At 31.3% G+C, this 22384-nt stretch overlaps 1 protein-coding gene across 1 annotated transcript; it reads left to right on the forward strand.

Annotated features, from left to right (window-relative positions):
* Positions 1–7446: 7446 nt before the first annotated feature.
* LOC112776851 (probable jasmonic acid carboxyl methyltransferase 2) lies at positions 7447–18153 on the forward strand. The gene is made up of 5 exons (XM_072228556.1): positions 7447–7671; positions 10471–10608; positions 14775–15179; positions 16751–17017; positions 17770–18153. Exons 1-5 carry the CDS (start codon positions 7447–7449, stop codon positions 18151–18153), a joined length of 1419 nt encoding a protein of 472 aa, XP_072084657.1.
* Positions 18154–22384: the final 4231 nt, after the last annotated feature.

Genomic DNA, 22384 nt, shown 5'->3' on the forward strand with positions numbered 1-22384 from the left:
CCTTCTGAAGTTTCCTTGACCTTGCAGATGCTGAGGAGTATGTGCATCTTTCTTGAAGTTCTGTCCCCTTGGTCCGAGGTAATCGTCATGCTCCCTATTAGTGTTTCCTTCATGAGTGTCCCTTGACAAGGCTACCCTCTTTGTGTATTCCTCCACCACTCTTGCCTTGTTCACCAGATCAGAGAAAGTACGGATCTCCATAGGAGCCACAGCAGTCATGATGTCGTCCTTCAAGCCCCTTTGATACTTGATACACTTCCAACTTTTATAGGTCTCCGGGGCACCCTGACACGCCCTAGAGAACCTACAGAGCTCCTCAAATCGGATGGTGTAGTCCGCCACAGATAATAAACCTTGCTTCAGCTGCATAAGTTCCATCTCTTTCGCTTTCCTTGCAGACTCAGGAAAGTACTTCTTATAGAAGGCCGTTTGGAAGACATCCCAAGGAACATCGGCGTTTTGTAGTTGGAGCAAGCGGCATTCTGCCTGCCACCAATGCTGGGCCTCTTCCAGAAGCTGATAAGCAACAAATTCTACATATTGGTTATTCGGGACATGCTGCGCTTGCAGCGTGCGCTCCATAGCCTGGAACCAGTTATCCGCCTCTGTAGGGTTGGTTGATCCTCTGAAACTTGGCGGATGAACCTTGAGAAAATTCGCCAAGGTCATCGGAGCACCTCCCATATTATCGCCGTTCCCTTCTGCATTGTTATTTGCATCTCCTTCACCATTTCCGTTCTCATTTCCCACCGGTTGACCTAACCTCTGCACAGCTTGCAGAGTCGCAGCAGCATTCGCCTCCATGGTGTTCGCAAGATTTGCCATTGCCGCCATGAACTCGGCATGGTTATCGGCCGGCTGCGCATTCCTACTCTCGGCTCGTGAACGTGTACGACCTCATCCGTGAGTGGCTATTAGGGTTCCTGTCTACACCAAACAATCGATATCAAGGTGATCAGTCTCAATATCAAAAGTCTAGTGCTTCAATTATCCCAAACAGGCACTCACAAACAAGCATGCTATGCAATATCAAGTAGATAACCTAATAGCATCAAAGAAAAGACACACAGAGTATGCAATGAAGCCCAATCGGTCCATCCCTCAGTCTCGCGAGGACGAACTGCTCTGATACCACTAAATGTAACACCCTAATTAGCCTAAGCTTTACCTCGCATCGTAAAACAAAGGTTAACCAGAGATTACGACAATTCTAAAATCATACATATAATATATAGAAAGAATTAATAATATATAGAAGCCCGATGAAGGATATAGATCAAAAACAGAATTTGAAAAGCGCAAAACGTACTAAAGAAACTACTAACTTACACCACAAGATACAAATAAGATATAGCAAAATATAGTAGTATAATATCATAAGAATCTAGCCATGACTCGTGGAGTTTAAGCCGGCTAGCCATACACAGACCATACATGAAACCATAGAGTAAAAACAGTTTATACAAGTTTTGTTCTCTCAATAAATGCCTCTAGGCTAAAGCAAAATACAAAATGAGAGATGTATAAACAAAATAAATAAAAAATACTCAAAAGGTATCATGATCCTCCGCTTCTGTCACCATCCAAGCAACTCACCAAGGTGGGTTGCAACCTGTATCTGAAAAATAAAACAGAAATACGGTATGAGAATCGGAGGTTTTCAGTATGGTAACAGTGCTCAGTGATGTAGGATATAAGATCCCGGGACACCAAAGGCAATCCTAGACTTCATATCCATCACAAGATTCAATCTTAAAGCGTACTAAAAATAGTAAACCATATATAAAACCTTAACAAAACTTAAAACCTTAGCATGGGTAATCTAACTTAGGGGATTACTAACTAAGCTAGCCACCGCTGTCCCACAGCCTTCGCCAACCTACCCTCCGTGCGATCCCGTCGTCACCGCCTACCTAACCTCCTCAGCACCAGACAAACACAGATAATGCAAGCAAGGAAAACACAGGTAATATTCAAATATATAACAAGTTATTCAAGAAACAAATAGGCATATTATACAATTAGGCGAACCCAAGTAATCAAAGCAAACAAGCACGTAAAAGATGCATATGATGAATGTCTATCCTATTGGCTCGTGGTATCACTTGTCGGTCTATGAATGCCAATCCAACACATCCTCTCAGATGTTGCCTTTCGTCCACGTCTGAGAATATAGTGCCTGGCATGCTTTTGTTCCGAGGATATAGTGTCTGGCACACTTGCATGCTCATTCTGAGGATATAGTACCTGGCACACTCTTACGGCAGAGAAGGAAAACAATATCAACATATATTTCATCATAAATCACTCCAAGGATATAGTGCCTGGCACACTATCATTCTAAGGATATAGTGCCTGGCACACTGTCCACATCCCACAAGTCCATCGACCTTAACTCATCACCAGTCATTACCATTCACATCTCAAATCACTTTCAGTTATCAATTCTCAACATTCCAAGGATATAGTGCCTGGCACACTCTCTTTCAAACACTATCTGTCCAAGGATATAGTGCCTGACACACTCTCTACATTCATCAAGTTTATCATTTCCTCAAGTCATATACCATTCTTCGTCCTCTCTCCACCAAACCCATCCTCAGTACACCAGAAACCTAGCCTCCGTTCTCTAACTTTTTCAGAGAAATACCAAATGAAAACCTCCTAGGACCTTTCTCATATCCGATGCCCGAATATAAATCCAAGAGTCTAAAAATGGTGTTACAGAAGCTTACAATCTTGTTGGGAAGGTCAAATAGTTGAAAACAAATTTAAATTTGAGAAACAGGGCGTGTGCATACACACAGAGGTGTGTGTGCGCACGCCCTGGAGAAGTTTTAAAACGTGTGCGTACGCATAGAGGTGTGCGTACGCACAGGTGATAAAATTCGCAATGTCTGTTCACCCGCACAACCTGTGCTAGCGCCCTCAACAGACTGACCTTCCCAACGTGTGCGTACGCACAGGTTGCAAATCCTCATTGGTATGTGCACGCACAAGCTGTGCTAGCGCTGCAAACAAGGAGCCTTCCCCTACGTGTGCGAATGCACAGGTCTGTGCGTGCGCACAGGTTGAAATTTTCACAGGGTTGTGCGTGCGCACATACCATAAATCACAAAATTCTGCAACTTTGCAGAATTTTAGATTTTGACACCAATCTTTGAATGATCATAACTTCCTTTACAAAAATTCAAATTTTACAAACTTTATATTGATTCGAAGAGTTTTCAATAAACTTTAATTCTAAACAAATTTCAACAAATTTTGAAAATCGAGTCAAAAGTTATGATCAGATAAAGTTCACCAAAAACTAACTCTTGCCAAATTCACAATTTCCACAATTCCTTCTAAAACACAACCAAAACCATACCAAACCATTTTAAACTCCATTTCTCATCAAAATCTACCCTTTGTGTCATATTACACCAATTTTTCCCATCACACTTCATCATTCTCAATCTCAATTATCAAACATATAATATCACAAACAATTTTTCCACCAATACATTCACCAATCCTCATTCTATCATCAATTTCACTATCAATTTCCCATATCCAACTACCAACATCAATGTAGCCATTTATCAATCATCCCCAATCATCAATTACCATTCCAACAACCTCAACATCGCATATATCATATCAAATCACTTTTCAATCCATACAATCATTCATCCTCATCATAGCATTATTAATCGTCATAATTGAACTCAAAAATTTCTCAACCCATCATTAATCATTATACATCAACATTCAACACCCAACAACCATTATTTACCAACATAACAATATTAATTCATCATACATCATCAACAACAACCACATAAATCCCAACCTATCCTATAGGGCACTAGCCTAAGTGTCCATGAGTATTATATACTACATAGAGAAAACCGAAACCATACCTTGGTCGATTTTTAATATGAACAAAAATCCTAAAAGAGAACAAGTTGAGCTTCCAACCACAAGCAAGCCTCCAATATAACCTAACAAGCACCAACAAGCTCCAAAAGCTCCCAAACTCACAACAAACAAGCTATATACACACAAACCATCACTAATCAATCTAGGGCTCAACATAATCATAAAATCACAAAGGTTTCAAGATCTCTTACCTTACTCAACAGTTTTGGAAGCCAAAACCACAAGCAATCAAGTGCTAGAGTGTACTTAAACATCCAAAACACGAGATTTCACTCAAAACCAAACCCTAAAACTCGAATTTCACAAGGGCACAAAAACTGGTCCGGGAAACTCAAAAAGCTTACCACAAAGCTTAGATAGAAGTGACGGGCTCGGTAAGAGCTTTTCGTAGCCGCTGACGGCATACAAATTGGAGCACCGTAGCTTGAGATATGGTCAAAAGAGTGAGGAGATGAATAGTGCTTCTTCTCTCTTCTCCTTCTTCTCTCAATTTTCTGGTGTGTGTGTGCGCGTTGTGTTGTGGCTGAATGGTTCATTAATGAACCTTTATATATGTTGTGCTTGGGCCCAACTTGGGCTCGGTCCAATCCGTTAGCGTTTTTAGCCCGGTCGGCCCAACTCTAGACCAAACCTTTAAAATTAACGTCCGGTTTTTGACTTTTAATATTTTTCTATGGTTTCTGACTGTTTTCGCTTTTGCTCACACAGTACCGGGCAGACTTGAACCGGTTCAACCAGTCCAACTGTCGGTTCGTAGTTTTTCGCAGAAAATACATTTTCTGACTCAGAAAAACCTACTGAGTCCAAAAATCACGTTTAGATCCTCAAATTCCCACTCTAAATTTTCGGATCCGGTTTTGGGCAATAAAACTATTCTATTCTAATTAAACGATTTTTTGTGAAAACTCCGGTTCTTACATTTCTCATTTTCGGCATCGACTTTGCAGTTTTCTCTCCTCTCTTTGATCTTTGTATCTGCTATTATGGAAAAATCATATGTTTATGCTGCCACAGACAGAAAGGATGAATTCTGTCGTAATTGTGATCATTCTGGGCACTTCTTCTCAGACTGTCCTTCTGTTGAATGTCACAAATGTCAACAGAAAGGTCACATTAGCTACAATTGTCCACAAGTGTTCTGCCATTATTGCAAGCTATCGGGACATCTTATTACTGCCTGTCCTACTCGCCTACCACGTCCTGATCACCTCAAGCATGCTTCGCATCCCAACTTCTCCAAAAATGTGTCTGCTTCTACTGTTGCTGCTACTACTAAATCTACCACCTCTGTTCCTCTCAACCTGTCTCCTGTCTCTCTATCTGATATTGCGTCTCTTCTTAAGCATCTTCTCTCCCTTTCTGGTAATACTTCTGCTGGTTTTTCGACTCCTCCAGGTAATTCTACATGGTACTTTGATTCCGGTTGCTTTAATCACGTGTCCCCTTTGCGTCATCTCTTCTCGTCTTTGTCTATCACTACAAATGTACCTTCTATCAATACTGCTAATGGTTCCCTCTTGCACATGACACACAAGGGTTCTATTTCCCAGTCAACTCTTAATTTTTCTGATACTTATTATATTCCCAAGTTGAACTTTAATCTTATTTCTGTTGGTCAACTTGTTGATCTCGGTTTTAATGTCACTTTTTCCCATTTCTGGTTGTCATATATAGGATCGTCGGATGGGACAAATTATCGGGACTGGACGTAAGGTCGGAAGGTTATTTGAACTCGAGAATCTTCATATTCCTTCTGTGCCAAATCTCTGTGCTACTTCTTTCTATCTACCATTCACTTGTGGTATCAATGTCTTGCCCACAGCTCCTTAGAAAAATTACGTCCTCTTGTTTCTCAGGGTATTTTGGGTCAGGTTCCTAATGAATCTTTTGATTGCATTTCTTATCAAACTGCCAAACAACCTGCTTTATCTTTTCACAATAATTCCTCTCTTGCTTGCTCTCCTTTTGATCTTATTCACTCTGATGTTTGGGGTCTCGCTCTCACTGCTTCTATGGGAGGAGCTCGATACCTTGTCATTTTCATTGATGATTTTTCACGCTTTACTTGGGTTTATTTGATGACTAATCGCCATGAGTTACCTCAGATTTATATTAACTTTGCCACCATGACTAAAACTCAATTTTCCAAGGTCATTAAGATTTTTCGACGCGATAATACTATGGAATACCGTGATTCCAAACTTTTACCTTTCTTGCAGAATAGGGCGCTTTGTCTGAGTTTTCTTGTTTTGGTACGTCTCAACAAAATGGATGAGCTGAATGCAAACACTATCACATTCTTGACTCTATTCATGCAATGCTTCTTTCTTCTTCGTGTCCTGCGCATACTTGGGGTGAAGCTGTTCTTACTGCTGTTCATGTTATCGATATACTTCCTTCTTCTGTTATTGGTAACGTTACTCCCTTTGAGCGTCTTTATCATACCTTCCCATATTACAGTTCTCTTTGAGTTTTCGGTTGTGTCTGTTTTGTTCTTCTTCAGCCTCATGAACATAGTAAACTTGAACCTCGGGCTCGTATGTGTTGTTTCCTTGGTTATGGCACTAAATACAAGGGTTATTGGTGTTGGGATCCTCTCTCTAAACGTATTCGTATATCTCGTCATGTTGTCTTCTGGGAGCATCACATGTTTTCTCGGTTCTCCTCCTTTGAGTCCATTCCTCTTACTCAGTCACCTTTTTTCACTAACCTCAATGTTGATCTTTTTCCTAGTGACGATTCTACAGGTTCTATCTTGAATCACCCTCTACAGCCTCCTGTTCTTCTGCCTTCTCCATCTCCCGATGATTCTAAACCGGACGACGATCCTGCTCCTACCGTCATGCCTCCTCCTTCCACTCGTTCTTCTAGGGTAAGAAATCCACCTCCTCATCTTCTTGATTATCATTGTTTTTCTACTATTGTTCATCAACATGAACCTAAGTCATTCAGAGAAGCCTCCACAAATCCAAATTGGCAACAAGCAATGCAGGAAGAAATACATGCACTTGAAAAAGCATACACTTGGGATTTGGTTGATCCTCCTTGTAATCAGGAAGTTATGGAAAGTAGATGGGTATACAAGATCAAGACTCACTTTGATGGCTCTATTGACCGTTATAAGGCATGATTGGTTGCTCAAGGTTGTACGCAAGAGTATGGTATTGACTATGAAGAGACTTTTGTTCCTGTTGCTCATTTCACATCTATTCGAGCTCTTCTTGCCATTGTTGCGGTAAAAAATGGTCTCTCAGTCAGATGGACGTGAAAAATGCATTTCTTAATGGAGATTTGAAAAAGAAGGTTTATTTGAAAACCCCGCCGGGTTATCCTTGTCCTTCTAGCAAAGTTTGTCTCCTTTGCAAGACACTTTATGGTCTTAAGCAAGCTCCTCGCGAATGGTTTGACAAGTTTAGCACCACTATATGCAATCTTGGTTTCACTTGCAGCCCTCATGAGAATGCTCTCTTTATTCATAAAAGTGAACATGGAGTTGTTCTTCTGCTTTTGTATGTTGATGACATGATCATTATTGGAGATGATGTTGATAGTATCTTTGATAACAAAGCCTCCCTTCACCGTATTTTTGAGATTAAAGATCTTGGTTCTCTCAGTTATTTTCTTGGTCTCGAGGTCATATCCATAGATGATGGTATCTATCTCTGTCAAGCTAAGTATGCTTCGGATCTTCTTACTCGAGCCGGTATAACAGATAGTCGAATTAAGTCTACTCCTCTTGAGCCTAATGTTCGTTTTACTCCTATGGATGGCACTGTTTTGGATAATCCTACTCTTTATTGACAGTTAGTTGGAGGACTAGTCTACTTAACTGTCACCCGACCAGACATTGCCTATCCGGTTCATGTTCTTACCCAGTTCTTGTCAACTCCTCGTACTACTCACTATGCGGCAGTTCTTCGCGTTCTTCGCTACATCAAAGACACCCTATTTCATGGCCTTTATTTTTTTGTGCATTCATCTTTATCCCTTCAGGCGTACTCAGATGCTGATTGGGCTGGTGATCCCACTGATCGTCGTTCTACTACTAGTCATTGTTTGTTTCTTGGCGACTCTCTCATTTCCTGGCGAGCTAAGAAGCAAACGTTCACTACTCGATCAAGCACGAAAGCTGTATACCGTGCTCTCGCTGACACCACTGCTGAGGTTGTCTCGATTCGTTGGCTTCTCAAAAACTTGGGTGCACCGCAGTCGTCCCCAACTAATGTTTTTTGTGACAACCGCAATGCTATTTAGATTGCCCATAATGATGTGTTTCATGAACGCACAATACATATTGAGATTGACTGTCACTTTGTTCGGCAACGCATCTTTATTGATGCTGTTCGTCTCATCGCTGTTGGAACACTGGATCAGACTGCTGATATCTTCACGAAGGCTCATCATCTGACTCGTTTTCGTACTCTGGCATCCAAACTCAAGTGGTATCCTTAACTCTCACTTGAGTTTAAGGGGGATGTTAGAGAATAAATTAAAATCAATATTAGATCAATTAGTATCATTTATATTTATATAGCATATCTGTATATTATTTATAAAATTGTATATTTTTATTATTTTGATTCTTCTAGCACTTATATATATCTTTTGTACATTATACTTTTTAATATACTGAATAATACACAAAAACACTTATTTAAATTTCTCACTTATTTCTAACCATTTTCCTTGACCGATGCGATTATTTTATATATCTTTTAAAATACTAGTCTCAAAGTCTAAGCTATCTTAAAAAACAATATTGTTAATTTTTGTGTATCTTCTAAATTACTCTTAATTTTTATCATTTTATTTTTTATGATAATAGTTAAAAGAATTTTACTGCAAAGTAACTAAAAAATAATATATAAATAAAAAATATCTTATCTATTAGAATAGTAATCAAAAGGATTGATAGATATACACAAACAAAAGTGAGTTTGTATTTCTTCATTTATCTTTTGTTTTTTAAGGTTTTTCGATCTTTTCCCTTCTTTTGTCTTTTTCTCTTAAATAGAACCAGGCCAGGGCCAGGACCACTCTTATCTGGTGGATCTAAGTATCTAACGATTATCAATAATAATAATAATAATAATAATAATAATAATAATAGAAAGAATCTAATGTACGTTGTGGGAAAGCAAGCGCATATAGAATTAAAAGAATCTTCACTGTTGGCTTCTCCCTTTCTTCATTGGCCGTTTGCTATTCCTATAAAAGAGAACGAAGTAGCGATGATATACTGATAGAGCCACATAGCTACCTAAATATTTCTCAATATAAGAGTTGAGAGGTATATATATATATATATATATTCATTCATCAAGTAGCAATTTAAGTACTATTAAAAAACTGTTTGTAATTTTTTACATAAAATATATACAATTTAAGTTTTATTAATTTAAAAAGATACTATTTATAATGATTACAAATTTTATTACATAAAATATATGCAATATCTGAAACTGAAAAAAATTATTATATAAATTTTACAAACAGTTTTTTTTTTTTTTTTTGTAAATTACATAAAATAAAATATGTGCAATATCTGAAATTTTATATACATGAATTTTATTTCTCGAATTGTATAATTTTTTTAAATAGATTCTCGTATTATTAAAAACATTTTTATTTAAATAGCACAAAAAGTTTGACAATTTTGTACAAGAACTGTTTTAAACTATCCTTCAATGGTACAAACAAAATTATATTTTGAATATATCCCCAAAGGTCAAAGCTGAAGACGACGACACTAACCTACAGCTCATGCGCACAGCTCAAGAGTAAAAGACACGTGTAACGTGTTTGATTGTGCCAGGCGTATCCAAACTCGCCCCTTTTCTGTTCTTTCTTAGGGCTGGCAATGGGTAGGGTAGGTTAGGGTTTGGACCATATTTTAATTCTACCCGCGGATTAAAAATTTTATTAAAATTCTATTATATTCTATTCGCAGATTGAGAATCTCTCAACCTTAATCCTACCCACACCCTAAAATTCTAAATCCTACCCTACCATATCTTATCCGTAGAAATATCAAAATTTTTTAAAGTAAATATAAAATTCAATTTCGAATTTTATACATATTAATAACATAAAAAATAAAAAATTAATGCTCTAAATTACTAAATTAACTAACTAATTTTAGTAGTTGTTCATTTATTATAAGTCATTACATAAGAGAGATTGTGGGTTCAACTCTTACTTCCTTCACTATATACCTAATTTTTATAAAATATGTATTATATATGAGATGTGAGTAGAATAGAGTAGAATACATCCTAATCCTAAACCCGTACCTTACCCTACTCTACTCGCAGACATACCCAAACCGTATCCTACCCTATTTACAGGGAGTCGGGATTCCTTCCTATATAAGGAACCAAGTAGCCAGGACCAGGATATACTCATACAGCCACATTGCTGCCTTAATATATTTCTCGAAGACTTTTATCCATATCCATATATCGTAGTAAGTCGTTCTTTTCTTTTCTTTTCTTTTCTTTTCTATATACTTATTCCATGCATGTGTTTGCTATGTGCTAACTGCAGAGAAGACTTGAAGACGTGAGAAGCCGCAATCTGTTCTTCTCCGATCCATACTTGAATAGCATGCCTGTACACATGCAAACCCTTCACATGGTTGGTGGCTTGGGAGAAACAAGCTATGCATCCAACTCTTTGATACAAGTACATACTCGCATACATCTCTCAAACCATTAATTAGCAATATATATTTTTTCCAATATGTATTGGGCAGGTTTGTTTACGAAAACAGAATAATACAAAACACTAGAAATAAGATACAAAAAATAGATACATAAAATTTTATATTCTAGAAATAATTTAAAAAATAACGGCGGTTTGAACCATTATTTTAATCAATTGAAAAACGTCGTTTTATTTAAAAATAATGACGGTTTAAATTGTCATTTTAACCTATTTAAAAACTGTCATTTTAACTTAGAAAACTGTTGCGATTTTTTAAAAATCGTCGTAATAACCAGAATTATGTCGCTTTTTAAAATCGCCGTGCCTGGTAATAATGGTGGTTCAAACTGCCGTAAATACTAAAAAAATTACCATTTTAACAAGAATTTTGTGTAGTATATCTTGTATTCTGTTTGGTGATAAATTAGAACAAATTATGAAAATTTAATTTATTTTTATTTTTTTATCCCAAAAATTTAAGAAAAAATATAATTATAAAAAATTTAAAAAATAATAAAAAAATAAAAAAAATAAATTATGTCTATTAATATTTCTGTGTTCTTTCTATTAGAATAGACATAAAATACACTAATTCAATATCTCTAAATAAAATATCTCTATTTATATCTCATTTGTCAAAAATAATTTTGTAGCTCAATATTTATGTTTGAGCGTCTCGTCCTTATAAACAAACATAATTTATATGTTTTTAACTAATGTCTCCATGCTATGGTGGCTATAATAACTATTTAAGTAATTTTAAATTAAAGTCATATATTTTTTAAATCTGGTAATAATTTGTTTAAGTAACGTTTTATAAAAAATATTATTTTAATTTTAATAATACTTTTTAAAATAATATAATCATCATAATTATCTTAATATAATTATACTAAGATGATCCTTTTAATTATATATTTAAATCGTGATTTTAAACTATTATTTATGATCAAACAAAAAATTCTCATAGTTTTGAATCATGATTTATGAATAAACAAAAAATACATATAAAATTTGATTTTAAACCATAAGATCAAACAAAAAATTCTCATAGTTTTGAATCATGATTTATGAATAAACAAAAAATACATATAAAATTTGATTTTAAACCATAATTTGATTAAACAGTAAGTTTTCATAAATTTTGGTTCTAAACCACGACTTATACAAAAAAAAAAAAAGTTTAATTATTCTATTGATCTTTATAGTTTTGTTCAATTTTTAATTAGGTGTCTATACTTTTTTTTAATTGAGTTTTTGTACTAATTTTTTTTAATTGAATCTTTAAATTTTATTTTTCTTTTATTTGAGTTCCTGCACTAATTTTTTTTTATTTGAATTCCTATATAATTGAATTAATTAATGTCAAGAGAAATCTAATTGAAAAAAAAATTGGTGTAGTGACCAAATTAAAAGAAAAAAATGTATAAGAATCTAATTGAAAAGTTTTCGAAACTATAGAAACTAACAAAGTAATTAAACCTAAAAAAAAATACATATAAATTGTGTTAATTTGATGTTTGATTTTATGTTGACAACTATACCAACCAGTTAAATTTTACGATTGCTTGAATCGATACGAAAACAAATAAGTAAATAAATGAACAAATAAATAAATGATCATAATTAATCTAATTTTACTTCAATATATATACCAACCATACATGTAATATATTTAACTTATACAGGCTATTTTCATTGGTCATTTATCTAAATCCCTCTTAGAGCCTTGCTTGCTAGTCCTTTTTTCCTAGGGTTCTTACAACAATAAATTTAAAAAGTGAATTACATTTATAATTCTAATAAACTTAATAAAAGGATCATTGATTTAACATAACGTCAAGAATTAAATATATGCAATTTTCTAATCCTTTTATTTTTAGTCTTTTTCATTCTTATATTTCTCCTTATTGATTTTCTTTATTGTCATAATTTTTTGGTCAGGTTCGTTTTCTTATAAATACTCGTCGTTTAAAATTTACGGTTTAAACGTCTAAGTTAACGAAATATATAGAATATATTAATTTTTATGTATCACGGTTATATTCGTTTTATTTATTTAAAATTCATATCTTCGTTTCATTTATTTAAAATTTATGTTTTATTTTGTTTATTACATAAATAAAATATAATTATAATTATTTAGTTTATACTCTAAATAAAATAAATAATTAAATACAAAAATTTAAATTGTATTCAAATTATCTATATCATATTAAATAAAATATTTAAAATGATTATTTTAAAAAAATTCCATCATAAACACTATATTCATAAACACTATATTTACAGTTGTATTCGTTTTATTTTAAAATTTGTGTCTTATTTTATTTATAGTGTAAATAAGATATAATTATATTGAATTTCACCTGAAGTTAATATATAATTGATAGTCGTTAGATAAAAATTTAGTCAAATCAGTTAAATTATCAATTAAATTATTTAACCATTTTTAATTATTAATTTCACGTAAAATTAACTGGACTTGAATTTTTATCATAATTATAATTATCATAATTATTTTGTTTATAATATAAATAAAATAAATAATTAAATACAAAAGTTTAAATTGTGTTTAAATTATCTATATTATAATAAATAAAATATTTAAAATGATTATTTTAAAAAAATCAATCTTAAGGTGAAGACTTATATGTAATTGTCTTTATATGAAATTGATAGTTAAAAATCGTTAAATAATAATTTAATCAAATTTATCAAATCATCTAAGAGTCATACGTATCTTTATATAAAAATAACTGCACTAAATTTTTACTCAATTATAAACACTATTCATAATTTACAGAGACGGATTTAGGCACAGAGGAAGGGAGGGGGTCCTTGTCCCCAATGGATTTTGGTAACAAAAGTAATTATATTAATGTATATATATTTTGCCTCCAATGTAACGGTATTTTTGTTCCTACAGTAAGCTATAAAGTTTTATGAGATTTATGTTAAAAAAATTATTTCATTAAATTTAATATGCAATAATATTTATTTTGTTAAATTTAATTTAATATTAAAATTAAAAACAAATAAATAAATTAACTCAATACAAAAATTAATAAATACTGATAATGTACTTTCAGTTAATTAATTAGTTAATTATTAAATTAAATCTCAATTTTTTAAACATAAATAAAATTATTAAGAACTTTTTTCATCTTAAAAAACTAAGTGAGATAAGAAAAAATATTATTTATTAGTATTTTTTATTTTAAAATTATGTGATTTTATTTTAATTCTTAAATAAGTTGGTTTGTAACAACTGTTTTGATTGTAAAAAAATTATACCATAAATATCATAACAAATAAATTTTATAATTGAGTGGGAGATAATCAATTAAAAATTTTAATGACTAGCAAAATAGTTGTTTAAATATATATAATTAATTTTAATATATTAAAAGTATGTATAATATTTTACATAATTATTTAATTATTTTTGTTTTTTAATGATCTTTTACATAATAAATGTAAAAAAAATTACGTTACAATACATAAATTAAAAGGATGCATACATTCTTTTTTTTTTTTAAAAAAAAAGAGAAAAATAATTGTAAATTAAATTTTTATTATTTTATATTAATATATTTTTTAAATATAGATATATTTTTTTTTCTAATATTTATATATAATTTTAGTTTTAAATTATAAATATCAGTACATCAATAAACACTAAATTAATTAAAATAATAAGTTATTTATAATTTAACTAATAAATTTAAAATTAAAGTTTTAAAAATAACAAAAAAATTATATATTTTTTATTTTTATATTTCTATTAAATATAGGATAAATAATAATAGTTAACAAAAGTTATTTTAATATAATTTTACTTTTATTATTAAATTTTTTTGAGGCCATCCATGATTACAATTTACAAACAACATAGACTCCCCCATATATAACCCATAAATAATATTGAGATACAAAAGCACTTATCATTTGTTTTAGTGTCTTGGAAATAGCAAGAACATGCTACTAACCAATAAGAATTTTGCATGTGAACTTAACTTTTTAGTGTTTTTTCTTTCATTTATTGACGGTGTAATTGACTTCATTAACTATTAATAGAAGAATATAATTATTAATTGGGATTTTATTTTACATAGATTTGATGAATTATTCCATGTGTGTAGAGAGAGGGGGTATTGAAGACACAACCAATTCTTGAAGAAGCAATAATGAATGTGTATGGCAACGACCTTTCAAGTTGTTTCAGATTGGCTGACCTAGGATGTTCTTCAGGGCCAAATGCACTTCTTGTGGCATCTAATATTATTGCCATTGTTGATGCAATTAGCCACACTTTGAACCGTGACCCTCCAGCACTTCAATTCTTCCTCAATGATTTGTTTGGCAACGATTTCAACAGCATATTCAAGGCACTTCCTGATTTGTATAAAAGAATGGAACAAGAGAAAGGACCAAGATCTCGTCCTTGTTTCTTTAATGCTACCCTTGGCTCCTTCTATGGCAGGGTTTATCCCTCCAACTCCATCAACTTTTTTCATTCCTCTTTTGGTCAACACTTTCTTTCTCAGGTGATTGTTTTATGGTGCATGTTATGGTGGTCGTTATTATATCACTCTAAGGTTGCTTTTGATTTCGAGAAAAGGACATAACGGAAATATTGAAAACAAGATAGATAGAGACACAAAAATTAATTTTTTTTGTATTTTGTTTAATAATAAATTAAAATAAATTATAAAAGTTTAATTTAATTTTTTTTTATAAAAAATTAAAAAAAATATAATAATAAAAAATTTAATTATAAAAATAATTTATGTCTCTTTTATTAATGTCTATGTATGTATCTTTTCTATTAGCTATTTAACTTAAAACAAATAAATTATACATCCTTTTTTTAATAGACCTATTATAGTGATGAGCTCAAATCACACTTACGTGATTGTGCAAATAGATAAGTTAAAATAAATGAATTATATATATATATATATATATATATATAAATAAAGGATACAAAATATATAAATTTAATATTTTTAGCCACAATTTTTTTGTTCATTTTTTTTATTAAATATGATTTTATTTTTTTGTATTTCTGTCTAAGTGTCATGTGTCTATAAATAAAAATAGCCTAATAATTACACAATTTTAAGTAGGTACATTTTAGTATGGTTATGTATACTATTGTGTTTACGATATTTTAAAAAGTGTTGTTAAAAATTAAAGTAATATTTGTTATTATTTTACAATATTTTTTAATTTGAAAAATAAAAAATATTATTTTAAAAAGTACGACTTTAATTTTAATATTATTTGTATAACCATCATAGTCACAAAAACATCTTCATACTATAATGTGCCATACCTTTTAAGTATTGCCAAAATAAAAGTAACTATTTTTTAATATTTAAAAATATTTTTAATTTAAAAAGTAAAAAAAATAAATATATTTTTTATCGTTAAAATTTGATAAAAAATTTAAAAATATTTTTAAAATTTATTTTTTTAATTTTGTTCAAAAAATTTTTAATTTATATCAAATGTACGTACCTTTTCAACAAATGTTTTAAGAAACTTAGGATCAATTTAAGAACAACTTTATAAAGATTACCTTAATACAAACAACTCAGATACAAATTTTTATTGTTAGGTCTAATTATTAAATATTATTGTTGAATTAGTTTTAAACTTCTTGATAATTTAATTGTTAGAGGTGGTATATTTCATGCATTTCTAAGACAAAATTAAAATAAAATAAAATTTAAATATATTCTAAAATTTTTAAAAAATTGTTAAAATAAAAAATTATACTTTATCTAAAATAAAAATAAAATAAATATTGTAAAAATATATATAAGAAATGTGTCCTTAATTAATTTTAAGAACCCATTTTAAATATTGTTAAAAGTTTCATACACTTCACCTTAGCTTTATACCTTCCAAACATCTAGCAATCAAGGCTATCTAAAATAAAGTTGACTTATTTTATATATTAAAAAAAAAATTGTGAATCATTTTTTAACATTTAAAAAAAATGTTAAACCTTGACTTTTTTTTCTCAGCGTTTGCAATTTGAATTTCTTGCAATATATATGATAGATATCGTTGTAATTTGTTTATTTCTCTTGTGCATGCTTCTTGACAGCCACCAAAAGGGTTGAAGAAGGAGGGAGAAGAAGTTAACAAAGGGAACACTTATTTTACAAGCACTACTCCGCCGGCAGTGTACAATGCATATTTGAAGCAATTCAAAGAAGATTTCAACGTGTTCTTGAAATCACGTTCGGAGGAGTTAGTGCCTAATGGAGGCATGGTCCTCGTTTTCTTTGGCAGAGATGCTAAAGATGAAACCAAAAGCATGATAACACCTTGGGCACTAGTTGGTATCGTACTCAATGACATGGTCCTCGAGGTAACATATATGCTGCATGCCAAGGTTACCGATAGATCTAGAAAATTTTGACACGATAAAATATATATAATACAAAAATAAAATAAATTTTTACAATAACTTAATATAATAGAAACAAATTTATTAATAAATAAGAGTTAATAAATACTATTATATATATCTTAATTTTTTTTATTTTTAATGGGACATTTGTCACCATAATTCACTATATAGATATGTTTATGTTAAATTGATTATTATTATAGTGGTTATAGTAGTTATATATTTTAATAATATATAAAATAATATTTTTTAATATTTAAAAATAAATATAAAAATATTACAAAATATAAAAATTTGTGTCCTTCTACTAGTTATCATAAATTCTACCTGTATCTTAATACTAGTTACTTTTGGTAGGTAATTTCAGTTTGTCTATTTTTTTATAAAATCTCATATGGTCTAAAATTAAAATCCTAATCATTTTTACCACTATGAAATAATTTTTATTTTTTAAAATTAAATTAGGTCTATTTAAATTTTTTAGCCTGAGGGATATGCATATTTTTCATTTTTTTAACACTGTTTTTTTTAATTATAGAAGTGTTGCTTAAGAACCTTAATAAGAAAATGCATGTATAATTGTATATACCCCAAAAGAATTATTATATCGAACGAAATAACAATTTTGAGTTTTCTATATATAGCTCACATATGAACATTTTTGTTCATTCGCATGTGTTACATTAATTCATATTAAATATTTGGTGCAGAACATTGTTGAAGAAGCAAAACTAGATTCGTTCAATTTTCCAATTTATGCTCCGACCATAGATGAAGTTAAGGAAACAATAGAAGCAGAAGGGTCTTTCAGTCTTGAGAGAATGGAATTGATCAAATATGGGTGGGAAGCAGGGCTAATTACTAATAATAGTAATGATGATGGGGAATTACTTGTCGATGAAGGAACCAAAGGTGAATACATTGCAAAATACGTTAGGGCCATAACTGAACCTCTGCTGAAGGCACACTTTGGTGAATCAATCATGGACCCACTTTTTATTAGGTATAAGAACAAGGTTGCCAAGCTGCTCGAGGTCCAAACATTGGGGCACTCTATTCTCGCCATGTTCATGACCAAAAAATGTTTGAATTAATTAATTACGTAGTTTGGAGAATAATAATAAAAGGGATATATCACTACAACAAATTTGAATTGAGGTAACCCTTTAAAACGTTGTCTATAATAAGAAAAAAGGCAACACTTTTCGACAAAAAGCAACGCTTTTTAGGGTTAGCTATACGGCCGTTACCTTTGGTCTAAGACAAATGTTTTTGTGTGTTAAAGGGAATCCTTTTTACGGCAACCTTCAAAAAACGTTGCCTTTTCTGAAAATAAAGTCACTCCGCAAAAGGGTTGCCTTAGAGCACCCAAACACAACGCTTGAGATGAGACGTTATAGCAACACTTTTTACGAGTTGTATTTTCTAATACATAATGCAACACTTGTCTAAAGTTTGTTAAGTTGCCTTTTTATATACCTAAAGCAACACTTGTGCAAATTTTTTCTAGTTGTTTTTTCATATACCTAAAGCAACCCTTGGCCAATTTTTTTAAGTTGCATTTTTTATATACGTAAAGCAACACTTGTCCAGTTTTTTTAAATTACCTTTTTTATAGACCTAATGCAACACTTATGTAAATTTATTTGCAGTTGTCTTTTTTTAATACCTAAAGCAACACCTTATTGAGTTTCTCTTAGATTCTCTTTTTTAATATCTAAAACAATATGTTTTTTACCTTTGTTATATTTATATGACATTTGAAGGATATATAACACCTACATTTGAATAAGCTAATAATATATATTGCATATATATAGAAAAGGTCTTCCAAGTACTAATTAACATACTTGCTAAGTTACCAAGTCAAATAAATAATAAACATAAACAAAATACATATTTTTCTGATGATGAACTTAAACCTAAAAGAAACTAAGTTTTCTACTTGAAACCAAAAAGACTTGGTGCTTCACCATTGCACCAAGAATTGCTTTTATGTCTTCAGAAAATTTTATCCAACAATAAGAAAGCTGCAGTCAAATTTAAATAAAAAAAATTATAGTCAAAATATTAGCTATACAATAACATGTATACTCAAGTGTTTCAACAATTTAGCACACATATACCTAATCATGATTTGGAATATGAGTCAATGGAGGAGGATGTCGAGGAACTAAATTTGGATCTTGTGCACTATTTGCAGACGATTCCTTAGATCGCAAGAGAGAAAGCGCTTCATCAATATTCATACCAGGAGAAGTTTGTTGCAGCATAAGTTTCACAATATCTTCCAATCCTTGCAGTCATTGCTTATGGTCGTCTAATTTAGTTTTTAAAGCTGTTACCTTCTCTTCACTTTATTTTTTGATTTCATCTATTTCGTTATTTTTCTTAAGAGAAGCTTTTGTAACAGTTCTTCCAAAACATCGGACTCTTCCTGGATTCTCTTTACAAAAAACTTTTTGAAATGCATTAGTAGAAGTTTCTCCAACTTCTTGAAAATCATCAAATTTATCCTATACACACAAACATATGATATGTCTATTTTTAGTGATAAAAATTCAATGAAAGAATCCAACAACCTATTGATAACTAATAGGGGCAGCAATCCAAAATAGCCATAAAACAGGCATAAAATAGCCATAGAACAGCAATTAAATCAGTCATAAAGCAGCCATGAAACAGCCATAAAACAACAACTATGGCAGCCATAAAACAGCCATAAAATAGCAGTCCATGATAGCCATAAAACAGGCATAAAATAGCCATAGAACATCAATTAAATCAGTCAGAGCAGCCATAAAATAATAGCCATGACAGCCATAAAATAGCCATAAAATAGCAGTCCGTGATAGCCATAAAACAGGCATAAAATAGCCATAAAACAACAATTAAATCAGCCATTATACAGCCATAAAACAGCAACCATGACAACCATAAAATAGCCATAAAGTGATACTAAAATAACAACCACGATAGCCATAAAACTGCCATAAAATAGCTGCCATGACAGCCATAAAATAGGCATAACATAGCCATAAAATAGCAACTAAATCAGCCACAAAACAGCCATGAAACAACCATAAAACAGCCACAAAGTAGATACTATAACAACAATCACGATAGCCATAAAATAGCAAAGAAGATAGCATCCATGACAACCATAAAATAGCATCTAAAACAAGAAAATTATAGAGTAACTTACAATAACAGCCTGTGTTTCTACATCAAGTATTTTTTCTTTTAGTCCATTCCGAGTTGCAACAAACATTTCAGCTTGATTTGGTTCCTCTTTGTTCTCTTTTTTCTCACGCTACAGACCAAGATAGCAATTACAAATTTATAACATACTAAAATTAGGGGAAAGTAACGAATAGAGAATTTTAACTCAAACTTGACCTTACCAAATCAACACGCACTCTTGCAAAATTGATTGGTCCCATTTTATGCCTCCATTGTTGCTTCTTGCGATTTTCAGAATTTATAGCACACATGGCCTATGTTTAAACTAAACAATGATGAAAAAAATATAAAAATTGAAAGAATTATACTTGATCATATCAAATAATAATAATTGAAATTCTCTAGCTCACTTTTAGCTGTTTCTGAGCACATGAATAATCTTTGAAGCCTGGGAATTAGGGGAAAGTGTCGCAACGTCTTCACAGCAACATTGTGAGATTTTTTTGAAGGCAAAATATCAGCTTCAACTACAGGATGCACGATCCAACGAGAAGCGCCACATTCATGACAAGATGTGTCCTTCTCATGCTCTTTCCAATACAGCAGGCAATTGTTTGGGCATGCGTCAATTTTCTTATAGTCAAGACCTAAGTCTCTCACCATAGTCTTGGCTTTATTGAAAGAAGTAGGAATATTTAAGTTAGGAAAAGTCTCTTTTAGCAACTCTAAGAGAGAAGTAAAAGATGCATTACTCTACCCGTGTTGACACTTTAACAAGTATAATCGGATGGTGAAAGACAACGTAGAAAATTCCTTGCAACCGGGGTATAGTTCTTTGCTAGCCTCTTCAACCAAGTTATAGAATTTCTTTGCTTCTTCATTCATACCTTCTTTTATCCTTTCCGCTTGTGCCACATCCCTAAATCTATCGTTCAACAAGGCGTCCATGTCGTCATACGAGTTAGTCTCAATTTCACTATCAATATCACTATCGCTATCGCTATCAACATCCATGCCGACTATGCTTTTTCCATGATGAACCCATTACTAAACTCAACTTTATCTCTCGGTAAACTCATCCAATCCTTTTCTAAGTCTTGGAAAAACTTAATTATTAATATATTGTTACTACTATTTAACCAAGCATGCAAATAATAATGTTCATGCATATTAAGTACATAAATCCATTAAAAAGGCACACAACAATATTATTATTAAAATTAAGAAACAATTATATTGCTTATCTAAAGGTAGACTAAATATCAAAAGACATTCAACATGAAAAAAAAACTGCACAAAGGTCATAATATACATATGAAAACCTACAAGTATAAGCAAGATAAAAAAATTTACGGAGTCATGGCTCAACAAATTGTAGTCTTCAAGTTCTAGAATGTCCACCAATGTTCCTTAAATTCCTCTGAAGCAATCTTTCTCTATAACAGAGTAAAGTATCAAATTTACATTATTCTTTATAAACAATTTAACTTAATCAAAGTGGCAAATAGAACAACCAATTGAAAAATAATAATCGATTCTATATGAACTTGTTAATTCACCTAATTATGAAAATTAATAATTTTTTACTTTACATTAAAAATAAATTAATCACTTTAACTTTAAAAGTTATACACCTGAATTCTAATGCCTTTTAGGTGTGTATATTCTAAAGATATTAAATCCCTGACCATGTTTTTGTGAAGACATAAATTTCTAAGCAAAAGTAAGTACTGACAGGGCTTTGACCACCGAAAAAAGAGTGGCATAAGTCGTTCTATTGAATAATAGAAGTACCCATGTGTTTCAACAAAAAAAACTATATGAGTATTTAATTTCTGTTTTTTTTTTTTTGAAAAACTAGTTTTAAAACTTGATTTTTTAACCAAAAATCCAAATTTAAAACCAGTTTTTGAAAATCCAATTTTAAAACCAATTTTTTCAACCAAAAATCCAGTTTTAAACTAGTTTTTAAAAATCTAATTAGGGATAAGTACGATTTTGGTCTCTCACGTTGAGGGTCAGAATCGAAATCGTCCCTCGTGTATATTTTGATTTAAAATCACCCTTAACGTGTTTTTTTGTATTAAAATCGTCCTTTTTAATAAAATTTTTAATTTTATTCCTAAACTACCCCTAATTCCC

Source organism: Arachis hypogaea, chromosome 19, assembly GCF_003086295.3.
Source record: "Arachis hypogaea cultivar Tifrunner chromosome 19, arahy.Tifrunner.gnm2.J5K5, whole genome shotgun sequence".
Lineage (NCBI taxonomy): Eukaryota > Viridiplantae > Streptophyta > Magnoliopsida > Fabales > Fabaceae > Arachis > Arachis hypogaea.